Consider the following 13967-nt stretch of genomic DNA (forward strand, 5'->3'; position numbering starts at 1 on the left):
GTATTATCTTCCATCTCAAGGGGTCAGAAGCCTGGTGTAGACCTCAGACCTCAAGGTGTGGGCAGGGCTGCATTCCTCTCTGGAGCCCCTGGGGGAATCAGTTTCCTTGTCTTCCCAGCATCCAGGGGCTACTTGCATTCCTTGGTTTGTGGCCCTCTTCCTCTGTCTTGAAAGCCAGCAACATCTCTTTCTCTGACTCTCTCTCCTGCCTCCCTCTTTCCCTTTTAAGGACCCTTGTGATAATATTGGGCTCACCCAGATAATCCAGGAAAATCTCGATTTCCTTTTGCCAAATAAGGTAACATACTAACATATTCACAAGTTCTAGGGATTAGACTGTGGACATTTGGGAACTTGCTATTCGGCCTACCCCAAACATCTTTCCTAGTCTAGCATCACTGATACTTTTTATAGGCAGGATGCGTTATTCTGTCATCTTTCCATCTTTCCTTCATCTTTACAGATGCTGAGGGTGTTCTTTCAGTGGCCACAAACTGAAGTCTTAAGCACAAGTCTAGATGGGATTGGGTATATGCACAGGGTAGTGCGAGTTTCCCTAGCTAAATCCTTGGGTCCTTCTCCAGTCCCACCTCCAGCTATATCGGCAGTCTCAGCAAAGGCCCAGCTGGCCTGTGAAACTGGATCATGGCACACTGGTGACTTCATCAGGGAGAACTGACAGTGCAGAGGTTCTACCCCTGCCAAAGAAGGGTCCAAGCCTTTGCTTAACTCAGTAGCCCTGTCATCTGCCTTCCTGGGGAGCCCTGATAGTTTCCTCCACTCCCACCCCAGCTATAGCTACAGGAAGGTGCTCCCTGCAGCCCACACATGTGTTGTTAAGTCATTGCCCTTTTTTTCCCTCCCAATCCCCCTGCTGTTTTTCTTAGTAAAAGCCTGTGTCATCTCTAACATGAATAGCCACTACAGCCTTGTAACCTGTGATGCCATCACCTGGGTCCCAAACTAACTTTCAGTCTTTTCAGTCCTTTCTCTATCTGAACCCTTAATTCTAGCCAGTTTGGACCACTTACCATTCCTCCAATAAGCAGCACTGTTTTTAGCCTTCCCACCTTTGGTATACTACCCTCCCATCTGCCTGGAAATACCATCTTTCCTTCTCTTTGCCCTGGAAATACTACTTGCCCTTTAAGTTCTGCTCATTTCTCTGTCTCCAAGAAGTCTTCCCAAATGGCTCCAGCTACAGTACTCTGAACATGTGCCACACATTAGCCTCGTGGCATAGACTGCTTGGTAGTCACCTACACATCTTCCTTGTCAGTCTAAGCTTCTGGAGTGCGGGGACTCTTACTTATGTCTGAAAGCCCCTTCCCCAAATTATGCCTGCTACTGCTGCTAAGTCCCTTCAGTCGTGTCCGACTCTGTGCGACCCCATAGACGGCAGCCCACCAGGCTCCCCCGTCCCTGGGATTCTCCAGGCAAGAACACTGGAGTGGGTTGCCATTTCCTTCTCCAATGCATGAAAGTGAGAAGTGAAAGTGAGGTCGCTCAGTCGTGTCTGACTCTTCGCGACCCCATGGACTGCAGCCCACCAGGCTCCTCCATCCATGGGATTCTCCAGGCAAGAGTACTGGAGTGGGTTGCCATTTCCTTCTCCAGTGCATGAAAGTGAAAAGTGAAAGTGAAGTCGCTCAGTCGTGTCCGACCCTCCACGACCCCATGGACTGCAGCCTTCCAGGCTCCTCCATCCATGGGATTTTCCAGGCAAGAGTACTGGAGTGGGGTGCCATTGCCTTCTCCAAAATTATGCCTAGACGGTGTCTAGCCAGCTGGTCGACTAACTGCTTACCCTGCACCCACTCACCCTGTGAGTGAGTGGTATACCCAGGAGGTCAGAGGAAGGGAGACAGGCAGCACTGGTTGGCACAAACCCAGGGCCAGACAGGAGAAGCAGGAAGAGCATCCCCAGAGGCTGGGCAGGGCTGGCTGTAAAGATGCACTAACACGGTGTGGTCCTGTTTAGCTTGTTTATTGAAAAGTTTGAAGCAGTCTTACATGTAAAAGTCAAAGTGAGCAAATACAGAAGTCTCAGAAACCACTGCCAGTCACTGCGGAGCATTATGCTGTTTGCCTCATGCTCCCTGCATATGGGGAAGGCTGAGGCCTAGTTGACAGAGTTGGGAGGGTGGTGGGGTTCTGTGCAGCCAAGGTAAGAAGGGCCTGAAGGCGGCCACCCCTCAAGCAGTGGGATGGGGCTGGACAGCTAAGGAGCAGTGATGGCAGAACCCTCAGAGCCAGGAGGGCGGCTCCTTGGGAGACTAGGGCCACAGGGGACTCCCAGGAGTGTGTGTTGGGGAAGTGAGTGAGGGAACAGCCTGGAATGTGGCAGGTGGAGAGGGATCCCTATCCCAGCCTCACAGGCCTGAGTAGGAGGCCTCTGTGGTCTCAGACCAGGATGATTCCCGGCGGGAAGCTGACGGCTGCCGCTGGTGGCACCTCTGGTCAGGGCAGCCCAGACGCACGAGTAGCACCCACATCCGCTCTCGGAACTTGACGCCCACAAAGGCGTAGAGCAGTGGGTTGAGGCAGCAGTGCATGTAGCCCATGCCGGACGTGACCGACTTGGCTATGTCCACACTGCTTTCTCTGCCGCAGTTACGGGCTAAGGCCCCCAGGTCCATGAGGGTGTCCACCAGCACCACCAGGTGGTAGGGGGTCCAGCAGAGGGCAAAGGCCACCACCACCACCACCACCAGCCGCATGGCTCTGAGCCGCCGCTGGCCCCTGGAGACCAGCAGCACAGCCAGGATGCGGGCATAGCAATAGGCCATGACCAGCAGGGGCAGCAGGAAGCCTGCCACCAGCTGCAGGATGCGCAGAGCCGTGTGGCCCTCCTGCGGGAAGTTATACTGGCAGTGGGTGGCATTGAGGCGGTTGTCATGGTGGGAGGACAGGAAGATGAAGTCTGGGAGCGCAAAGAGCAGACAGAGCCCCCAGACTGCCACACAGGTGAGGGCCACGCGAGTCGGGGGGCCCCGGCGGTAGAGCTGGGTGGCGTGCACAATGCTCAGGTACCGATCGAAGCTGATGCAGGCCAGCAGGAGGGCCCCCGCGTAGAAGTTGATGTTGAAGAGTGCACCCGCCACTTTGCAGAGGCCAGAGCCAAAGACCCACTGGATGGCTGCATCCACTGCCCAGAGAGGGAGTGTCAGCACCAACAGTGCATCGGCCACGGCCAAGTGCAGCAGAAAGGTGTCGGTGCTGCTCAGGGCCGCCCTCTGGCTCAGCAGCACGGCTGCCACGATGCCATTACCCAGAAGCCCCAGCACAAAGAGGAGGCTGTAGAGGACGGGCAGGAAGGTGCGGTCGAAGTTGAGGCTGAAGTCCTGCGGGCAGGGTGGGGAAGTACAACAGAAGTAGGTCTCATTTTCTCCGTAGTCATAGGAAGAGTTTTCCAGGAGGTAGGCAAAATCTGAAGCTTGGAACTCTTGGCGTTCACTCATCTGTGGAGGGAGGGCATAGAGCGTGTGAAGGCCTTGGAAGTTATTCTTTTGAGTAGGAATTTGGGATGAACAGATACACACTACTGTATATAAAACAGATAAATAACAGGGGCCTACCACACAGCACAGGGAACTAAGTAGCTTGTAGCTTATCTATAATGGAAAAGAATCTGAGAAAGAATACATATTTATGTCTGCATAACTGAATCACTTTGCTGTATACCTGAAACCTTGTAAATCAACTATCCTTCACTTAAACAAAAGTCACTCCTTGAAGATTTAGTCTGAGGAACCTTTTGTAAAGCAGCTGGGCTTCAGGCTGCCACTGTCCTGCGTTTCCTTCCAAACCCGCCCCCCTGAGCTCCATCTGCCCGGCCTGGGTGCTGGGCTGATAACTTCCCTTCTCAAAGCCTGCTTCTCTCTCTCCCTTCTGGGTCATCCCATCAGCACAGGGATTGTGAACCAGAGGGAGAGCTTCCCTTCTGTCCCGAGCCCTCCCTACCCCTTCTCTCCTCACCCTTTCTTCATGGCTTATGGTCCTCAGTTCCTGGCCACGCCTAGTTCCACCACCTTCCTCCCCAGGCACCTCCCCACAGTCCCCTCTCCCAGTCACTGGCCCTCCTGTTCCCTCCTCAGCCCTTGCCTGGGGACCCCAACTTCCTGTCTCCCATGGGGCCCCTCTACAAATCACTGCTGCCCCCCAACACAAGTTTCTGCCCCTGTCTTTCCCCTCCCCTACACTGAGGCTTGCCACCCACCAAGTTGGGTGGCTCCCCCACCAAGCTCTAGTAGAAATATTCCTTCTCCCCTTCTCCCACCTCCCTGCAAACCATCCCAGAGCTGTGGGTCTCCCAGGTGCCAATTCAGTCCAGCACGGAAGATCTAAGTTCCAAGTCAGAGCTGAAGGGAGCCTTGGGGGCCGTGAGGGGTGAGCCTCAACCTCATGCATTTTGCAGATGAGGTACCAAAGCCAGAAAGGGGAGGGATGTGCCTGTGGTCATTCGCAAGTCAGTGGCCAAGGTGGTTTCCGAATACCCCATCCTGTGCTGCTTCTATACAGTCCCTGCATTCTGTACCTGTTCACCCAACCCTCTGGTGGCCCTGACTTCTGGGCCAGTCCTGACGGTCCCCTCATGTCCTAGACTCTCCACTCATAGCTATGGTCTGGCCTGGTTGGGCAGCGGCACTTACCTCAGGGACCATGGCTGGGCTGGTACGCTAGCTGCTGGGCCGCGTGCTGCCTGCCCCTCTGCTTTGGTGCTTGTGGTCGGGAACCTGCACTATACAGAGGAAGTGAGGGTTTCACGCGGTTCTCAGCAGCAGCCTCTTCCATGGGGTTATCTACACCAGACCTCCTTAGACCTAAGGCCACAGAGTCCCTACTCCACCACGCCCCTGGCCCAAGGTAGCCGTGCTGGGAGTTGGCCACAAGCCTGGGACCAGAAAGGCTGGGGCAGCGGGGCATGGGCAGGTGCTTTGAGGAGAGGTCTGAGGGAGAAGCAGGTAGCTGACAGGGGCAGGGCAGCCCTGCTGCCAGGGGTAAGATCCGCTGCTCATCAGTCCTGGGCTGGAGTTCATCTCACATGACTGTAGACCGGGTTGCTAAATGTATTAACTGTATAAAGGAGCTTAACCTTCTTAAAAACTGAAAATATTTGAGAGCAGTCCAACACACAAATTCTAGTCCTTCGCCATTGCCCCTCCCCGCTAATCAACAGGAGCAAGGAACGGGAACTGCTAGTAATGAACTGGCTGTGTGCTGGGTGTTGCTTCAGGCACTTTCTCTGACACTGCCTCATTTCAGCCACACAAGCCCCTTGCATAGGCAGTATCCCCATGGCTAACCCAGAAAGGGGAGAGGCCTTTGCCAGACACAGCAAGTAAGGTTAGGTGCTAGGATTGAACTCACAGTTGTTGGACTCTCCTTTTACTCTGCCTTTACTCTGCCTCACACTGCCTTCAGCTGTTTTTTGATGGATAAACAGTGATGTATTCATGCAGGTAAAAACAAATGAACTAAAAGCTAGATATTTTAACATGGAGGCATCTAGAAAAGCCAATGACCAACAGTGGAAGAAGCAAGTGATAGAATTCTGTGTATCGTTTGATACCACTTACGTAAATTTGAAAAACCACACACACAAAACAATACCATCTTGTTTTGGATACAGCTGTTTGTTTTAGAAGGTTAAAGTAGGGAATGAACACACCACAAATCCATGAGAGCAGTTGCTTCTAGGGGAGGAGAAGTGTTGGGGAAGAGTACATGGGGATCTCTTTTTTAAAGGAAAGGCTGTAAAAGCGTTTGTGGAGCAAACCAGTCTCTTTATAGCTGCGCACTGCAAAAGTTCCTCCCCCACCTAGCCTGGTGCCCCCTCTGCCCTCTTCTCCCCTCCCTGCTCTCATTAACAGAGGGGAAAGGTGGCCCTTTGCCTCACCAAGCAGTTTCCCTTTCTCCTCACAGACGAAAAGCAGAGAGAGAGAGGGAGAAGAGAGAGATTGAGACAGAGGCCACGGCTTTGGGGTCCAGTTTTCAGTCAGAATGTGTCACCTGAGCCTCCAGGCTCAGGCCTGGAATTCAGCTCAAACTTTCTGACAAAACGCACACTTGGGAGGCAGCAAGGCCCTTCCCCACCTCCCGTGGTCAGAAGATGTGACTGTTTTCCCTCTAAGCAGCTTGTCACTTGCAGGATCCAGGCCAGAGGGAACTAAAGGCTTGGAGGAGGTCAGGAGCAACACAAGTAGGGGAGCGTGGGAGGATTCCAGAAGCCTTGGCAGTTAGGAAAGACAGGACTTGGCAGGTGATGGCCTGCGGGTGGGGGCGGGGGAGCTGGGACCATGGTTTGCAGTGCCATCCCATGAAGAGTTTCCATTCCCTGGGCTTCCACACATGATAGAAGGAGGAAAACAAGGAGCTCTATCTGTTCAACTTAAAGGGAGTTCTTGTATTCTGCATTCATACCCTTCGCCTGCTTTTTGGTATTAGAAAGATCTTTTCTTTATGAATTGATGGTGACAATAGTTAACGGTTTTGGAAAAATCTTGTGTTGGGAGAAGTTGACAACCTGATGTGGGTCTTCCAGGCACATGTTGGAGTGTACAGGCCCATGTGACATTTCAAAGTCTCTGGATCTCTGGCCTCCTTCCTGTGTCCTAGTCTCCTCATTTGCCACATGGGAACCACTATCCCCACCTTCATGGGTTGCTGGAAAGGAAAAACAAGAGAAGTTCAGATAAGACCATTGGAAAGGGGCAGAGAGCTTTCTTTTCTGAGTTGGCTAGCCTGGGCTATGGGGTGGGCTGTTCCCACTGCTCCCTGTGTGGCCAAGATGCAGTATGTGTGTGCGGGCTCATTTGCTCAGTCGTGTCTGACTTTTTTGTGACCCCACGGACTGCAGCCCACCAGGTTCCTCTGTCCATGGAAATCTATAAGCAAGAATACTGGACTGGGTAGCCATTCCCTTCCCCAGGGGATCTTCACAACCCAGGGATTGAACCTGCTTCTCCTGCATTGGCAGGTGGATTCTTGACCATTGCCACCACCTGAGAAGCCTGTGATGAGGTGGGAAGAATGGGAAAAATGCTGAATTTGTTTGGCTCCAGCTCTGACTCAGCCTTGCTCAAGGTGTGTGACCTTGGACCAACGACATAACAGTTTTGAGCTGGTCTCGGCAGGGTTGTTACAAGATGATCTGAGATGACCAAGGCTGTGAGGCCCCTGCACAGGGTCAGCCATTAATAGAAGCAGAGCTGAGAATGTTGAGTGTGAGGGATACTGGCCACAAACCCAGAGGTGCTGGGAGCCCTTTCACATCAGGGACATGGTGGAGGATGGATCCTTCTGAAAGGCTGCCCCTCGCCTTAGCTGGGAGGGTTTGACCAGTCCTGCTCTAATCCTCTGGCTATGCCAATATGTCACCTTAGAGAATCATTTTATCTCTCTACCTTGGTTCCCTCATTTGGAAAGTAGGGATAAAAATAGTAAACATGTGTCAGGGCTGTTCTGTGAACTGTAAACAATACATGTGGCACAGAGTAAAGTACCCAGTGAGCAGCAGTTTCCTCCCCTTCTGGTAACTTTCCAGATCAGCCCCTCCCGAGGCCGCAGAAGGTCAGGTCTACAGTGGGCTGCTGCTCTCTCTCACCGCTCACCTGCCTGAGAAATTGCCTGGGTCATTGTGCCAAGCCAAGTCCTCGCCTGGCCCTCGAATTTGGCCCCTCGTGTCCCAAGAAGCCCCCAGACCAGGTCCCAAGCAGACCGAGTCCTGGGGAAGACCCACCTAGCCAGGGGCCTGCACCCTGAGTTCTGGTGGCTATGCCCTTCTGCTTCTGGCCTTCTGAGCCGCCAGGGGGGAAGCTTTAGAAGGAAGTTAGTCAGAGTGAAGCTGCTCCGGGCCCCACCTGTGGTCAAGGTGTGAAATGTGCACCTGTCTTTTCTCTGCCACCCCTCCCCCTGTTTTTTTTTCTCTCTTTCACACCTCTGGGCTGTGGTTTGAGGAGCTGGGAGGCTCAAAGATCTGAGCCCTGGGCCTGGTCCCTCACAGGAAGGAGGGCCTCCACAGCTGTCTGTCAGGCCAGCCAGGGAAAGGGGCCACTTCCTCCTCCTCCCCCTCAGTGTCTGCTGTTTCACAGCCTCTCTCGCAAGTGTACCACTGGAAGCCCTGCTCCCAAAGTCCTTTGGCTGGCTGTCCCCAGCCCTCAGGCGAGCAGGCTCAGTGAAGCCCAAGCTTTCCGTGGGGTTCAGGCAGTGGGCTAGGCTGGGGCAGAGCCTTTCTTACACGAAATGAAGAAGAATCCTAATCCCAGGAAGGAGTATAGGAGGCCCAGGCAGTGCTGGGACTCTGCTTCCTTCTGCTGGCTCTGGATTTCAGAGAAGGAGAGCTTAAGTCACAGGGAGGCCCAGGGATTGGGAACCACCCCTCCTTTGCCCTTTTCCCTGTAGCTCTGAGCCTGACGGAGGCAAGTCCTTCCTAAGGGCTGGGGCCGTGGGCTGGAGCCTCAGCAGTCCAGGCCCATGAGACTAAGCCCCCAAGCTATAGGAAGGAGGATGTTGCTGCCATTTGTCAGGTGGCAAAGGGAGACAAGGCATGTCAGGCCATGGGAACAGGAGATGCCAAGGCCAGGAAGTGAGGAAGAGCTTGTCAGTCCAGGGGCACGCAGTCTGGTTGGAAAAGAAGGTATGTGTGAGAGTAGGGAGAGAGCTGGAGAATAGTTCAGGATCCAAGCCATGGGAACAAGCACAATGACCTTCCTGTTATCCTGTCCACATACCAGCAGTGCCTGGGAACTGATAAATACAAGTATCTTCTACTTGGCAGGCTCTTGGCTTTGTAACACATGATCTCCTTTAAATCTTTCAGCCTCCTGGGGAGGCAGAGCTTGCTGTACTCATTTTGTAGAATGGAGTGAAGGTTCAGAAAGATGAAGCAACCTGTCCCAAGCTAGTCAGCTAGAAGGGTTTGTCACAACATTCCTATCCAGGCTACTTTCTAATGTGCTCTCCCAGTACTCACAATCATGCCCAAGGATTGGATCTTTCAGGAGCCATACCTTATTCACCATACAGCTTCACCCAGGCATCTTGTGTAAGGGCAGGTGTTCACCCGTCGGGGCTCATGCCCTAGAGGGAGCTTTGGTGGACCTCACCAAATCTCCATTCTTCTGCCCTGCTCCTCCTCATTTACTAGGGAGAGGAAATGTCAGAGTCTCCAGGATGAGGAACCCAGAGGACCAAGCAAAAATCTGCCAAGTGCCAGACCCCTTTTGTGACACCTGCAGGAGGATCTCTGGTACTTATGGAAGTCTCCATTCCGCTGCAGGCTCCTGAAGACCCAACTTGGAGAATTCCCCACATCTGCAGCCAGTGTGCATCTGTTCCCATCACGCCTTGCAGCCCTGCTCTGGGGCCTGTCCAGACTCTCCAGAGGTGCAAGTAGCAACATTGGGAACACACAAAATTTCTATCATGGAAGGCTGACTTTGATGAATTCTTTTTTTAAATCTAAGTATAGTTGATTTATAATGTTGTGTTAGTTTCTGGTGCACAGCAAAGTCATCCAGATATATATATATATATATATATATATGAATGTATGCATGCTAAATCACTTCAGTCACGTCCAACTCTTTGCAGTGCTATGAACCATAGCTCACCAGGATCCTCTGTCCATGGGATTCTCCAGGCAAGAATACTGGTGTGGATTGCCATGCCCTCCTCCACATATATATATATACATATATTCTTTTTAAAATATTCTTTTCCATTATAGTTTATTACAAGATATTGAATATAGTTCTCTATGCCATACCAATAGGACCTTATTGTTTATCTATTTTATCTATAGTAGTTGGTATCTGCTAATCCCAAATTTCCTAAATTGATGCCTCCTCCACCCCATTTCCCCTTTGGTAACCTAAGTTTGCTTCTATGTCTGTGAGTCTGTTTCATAAAAAGTTCATCATATTTTAGATTCCACATATAAGTGATATCAAATGGTATTTGTCTTTGTCTGACTTACTTCATTTAGTATCATAATCTCTAGGTTCATCCATGTTGCTGCCAATGGCATTATTTCATTCATTTTTATGGCTGAGTAACGGAGCCTGGTGGGCTTCCGTCTATGGCATCGCACAGAGTCGGTCATGACTGAAGCGACTTAGCAGCAGCAGCAGCAGCAACATTCCATTGTATACATACACCTCACCTTTATCCATTCATCTGTTGATGGACATTTAGGTTGCTTCCATGTCTTGACTATTGGCAACAGTGCTGCTGTGAACATTGGAGTGCATCTAACCTTGATGGACTCTTGAGTCCCCATCACTCCCACAGTGAGCAGGTAGAGGCTATTCCCCTGCGCTGCTTGGCTGTGCCACCCCATGGAACAAAGTCACTGGCAGGCCCAACGTTTGCTTCTTAAACTTCCTTGGGTCACCCAATGGAGTGAGATCAAATGGGATAATAAGACAAGCTGACATCTACTGATTACTTAATTATGCACCAGGTGCTATTCTGAGAGCTTTATTGGGATGAACTCATTTAATACAACTATGTAGTAACTATGACATTGCTACTATTATCATCCCCATTTTACAGACAGCAGAAACACAGTTTAAGCAACATGCTCAAAGCCACACAGCCAGCAAGCAGCAGAGAACTCCTGCTCTCACCCATTACACTATCATGCCTTTTAAGGTGAGAGGGACTGGGATGGAGAGTGATGTTCAAAGAGGACAACTTTGGCCTTCTTTGTAACATTTTACAAGGAGATCAGATTCACTATTAGCTGCATGATTAAAAAAAAATCCAAAAGGAAAATAAAATTAAGCTAAAAACCTGGGACAATTGGTGAAATTTGAACATGTTCTGGAGATAAGATAAAAACCTTATACCCATGCCATTTTGCAAAGTTTGATAATGCAAATGAATATCTTTGTATAAATTATGACTGAGGAATTTAGGGGCAAAAGGCTATCACATCTGCAACTTTCTTTCATATAACTTGGAAAACAGATATGCAGAGTGAGAGAAAATGCACAAAGTATAAAGGCACTGGGTCAGCGTGCTAATAATTGGTGATACTGGGAAAGGGTATAAAGGAGGTCTTTGTACTATTCTTGAAACTTTTCTGTACATTTGAAACTATATCAAAATAAAAGTTGCTGAAAGGATCTCTGTCATGCAGGATGGGTTTGGTATCAGATGCTATTCCTAGGATAAGTTTAGAGGCCTTGTGAGAAGAAGGTGGATCTGAAGTGGCCTGGGAGCAAATACTCGCTGGCTGGGTCCTTTGGCCTCATCCCTGGGAACTCCCTTCTGTGGCTCAGTCCCCTTCCCTCCTCTCCTCCAGCCTCCATTTGCTTCTGGCTTCTCCTTTCCCCTTTCCCACCATCTGGCTGCCTCCAACCTCTCGGCCTGGAGGTCCTCCCAATTTTCCCCACTGCCTTCTGAGCCAGGAAGGGAAGTGTCACTGGCTCTCTAGGTGGAAGGCACTGGCAGCCCATATACTCCTCCAAGCCCTTCACGACCTCTCAGAGAATATAGCCTGTGCCTGAGGCTGTCAGGGTGACCCCACTCTTGGCTCAGGCTGGTTGAAGAGAAGGGATTGGGGCTTGTGTCCTTCAGAGGGTGTTACCAGCTGAGAGCCTGGAGTTCTTGTTCCCAAAAGAAGTGGTCCTGCCATGTTGGGTGAGGACCCTGCCTGGGAGGCTGCTCTCCCTGAGGAGCTAGTGGTCTGGGTGGGGTGTTTGGCTGCTATTGGGCTCCCACGAAGAGGAAAAGGCACACCCCGGAAACTATGGTGCCTGCCACTAAGGAACTCCACTGAGCAGAGGCTGCTGAATGGTAGCGTCTCTCCCTGGGTCCTTATCTCGAAGAGAACCCAGTTGTGTATTAAGCTGGCCTCCCAGGAAAGCCCCTTGCTGATGGGCCTGACTCTGGTCTGAACTCTACCTGCCTGGACTCTGGTCTTCTAGAAAATTCCTCAGCTAGCCAAACTAATTTCCAAAAATCCCATGTGTTGGTGGCCTGGGGGACTTTTTGTCCACATGTCCCGAGAAGGCCGCCACATGTTCTGGACTTGCCGCTCATTTGTGTTGGTCCCATATGTGTCCAACTAGGGAGCTTGGCAGGTGGTGCTAGTGATAAGCCAATGCAGAATATGTAAGAGACATGGGTTTGATTCCTGGGTCAGGAAGATTCCCCTGGAGGAGTGCATGGCAACTCACTCCAGTATTCTTGCCTGGGAAATCCCATGGATAGAGGAGCCTAGTGGGCTACTGTCCATGGGGTTGAAAAGAGTCAGACATGACCGAACGACTTAGCATGCGTGCAGGCGCTAAGTCATCTGCACAGGTACAGGCATTCGGGTTCATCTGGCCAGAAATGAACTGGCTCCATGCCAGGCAGTGTGGCAGAGCAGGTGAGCAGATGGACTCTGGAGCAGCCTGCTGTCCAGGCTGTCTGGATTGGATTCCTGGCTCTGCTATTTGCTAGCTGTGTGACCTTGCACTGGTTGCTTCACTTCTCTGTGCTTTGGTTTCCCTCCGTGGATGAACAGAGTTAGTATGCTGCATATATCGAGGTGCTCCAGTCAAGGCCTGCTGCACGGTCAGTGCCACCCTCCTCACTGTGGCTGCTGAGGTCCTCCCAGGACTCGGTACACCCTGGGGGCAGCTTCATTTAAAAAAAATTTGTATTTATTTAGCTTTTTTGTTGACGTATAGTTGTTTTACATTGTGTTAGTTTCTAGTGTACAGCAATAGTTAGACATATATATCTATCCTTTTTCTTAATCTTTCCCATTATGGTTTATTGCAAGATATTGAATATAGTTCCCTGTGTTATACAGTGGGACCTTGTTGTTTATCTATTTTATAAATAGAGTTTGTATCTGCTAATACCAAACTCCCTCCCCGCTCATTTCCCACTTGGGTAATGGTAATTTTGTTTTTTATGTCTGGGGGCAGCTTCATTTGCATTGAGGTACTGCACACCCCAAACTGGAAAGCCTAAGCCTTGGTCCTGAGTTGCTGAATTGGTCAGAGCGCTGACGTCTTTGTTTGTGGGCCCAAATGACAGTTTGATCCCAGCCCAGGTCTTCTGGTGATGGGGTGAGTTTCCTTCTAGATGCAGAGGGGACTAGGTGTAGAAGCTGAGCCTTGCTCTGGACTAGGGACTTAAAAGGAGCTTGAGGAGACACCAAATTGAAAACATGCTTTCCCTTGCGATACCCCCAAGTTCCTCACTCACAGAATACCATGTTAATTGCCAACTTGGCCAAAATGTCTGTTGATGAGGGGACAGACAACAACAACAGTAATACTAATCAGTAATGCTTATATAGCACTTATCATGCTATTTGAAGCACCTTTACACATACATATCCTAACAACTCTTTGAGAGATTCTATTTTTATTCCTATTTTAAAGGTGAGAGAACAGATTCAAATAGGTGAAGTAACTCATATGAGGTGAAACAGCTGGTAAGTGACAGAGCCAGGCTTTCAAACCCAGCAGTCTGGCTTCAAAATACACATTCTTAACAACCCTGCTCTACTGTCTTGAGTTTGAAAAGGCTATTACATGATTTACATGATTTTAAGAGAAGCAGAGGCTCCTGAAGCTGAGCTGCAGCTGGGCCCAGGATGAATGTGCAGCTCAATACGCAAATCCTAAACCTCAACCAAGGTTCCAGAGTGGCGAGGCCAGTGCGGGGGCTGCTGCAGAAATGAAGGCAGGGCCACTCCTGCGACAACAGAGGCTCCTCAGGCATATTTCACAGCCAGTGCCAGAAGGGAAGTGAAGGACAGGAGTCTGGAATGCGAGGTGGTTACCATGGAAACCCACAGTGTGCTAAAGCTCCAAGCTCAGATGAGCCTGTCTGGGTCTTAAAAAAAAAAAAGAATTGATATATTTTTTAAAATTCTAGACTTTTTTTTTCTCTTTTTTTTCTAGACTTTTTTTTAAGAGAAGGGCTTAGAACAAACCCTCTGTGAAATTCAGATG

General features: G+C 50.4%; 1 protein-coding gene across 2 annotated transcripts; it reads right to left on the reverse strand.

Annotated features, from left to right (window-relative positions):
• Positions 1–2149: 2149 nt before the first annotated feature.
• CXCR3 (C-X-C motif chemokine receptor 3) lies at positions 2150–5459 on the reverse strand. 2 transcript variants are annotated; one of them, XM_025276275.2, is made up of 3 exons: positions 5371–5459; positions 4653–4741; positions 2150–3461 (listed from the first exon to the last, which is right to left on the reverse strand). In XM_025276275.2, the coding sequence occupies exons 2-3, from the start codon at positions 4662–4664 to the stop codon at positions 2373–2375; spliced, it is 1101 nt and encodes a 366-aa protein (XP_025132060.1). In that variant the 5' UTR covers positions 4665–4741; positions 5371–5459; the 3' UTR covers positions 2150–2372. The 2 variants fall into 2 exon arrangements, with proteins under 2 accessions (XP_025132060.1, XP_025132059.1); XM_025276274.2 differs by lacking the exon at positions 5371–5459 and having other exon boundaries at positions 4653–4760.
• Positions 5460–13967: the final 8508 nt, after the last annotated feature.

Source organism: Bubalus bubalis, chromosome X (assembly GCF_019923935.1).
Source record: "Bubalus bubalis isolate 160015118507 breed Murrah chromosome X, NDDB_SH_1, whole genome shotgun sequence".
Taxonomy (NCBI): domain Eukaryota; kingdom Metazoa; phylum Chordata; class Mammalia; order Artiodactyla; family Bovidae; genus Bubalus; species Bubalus bubalis.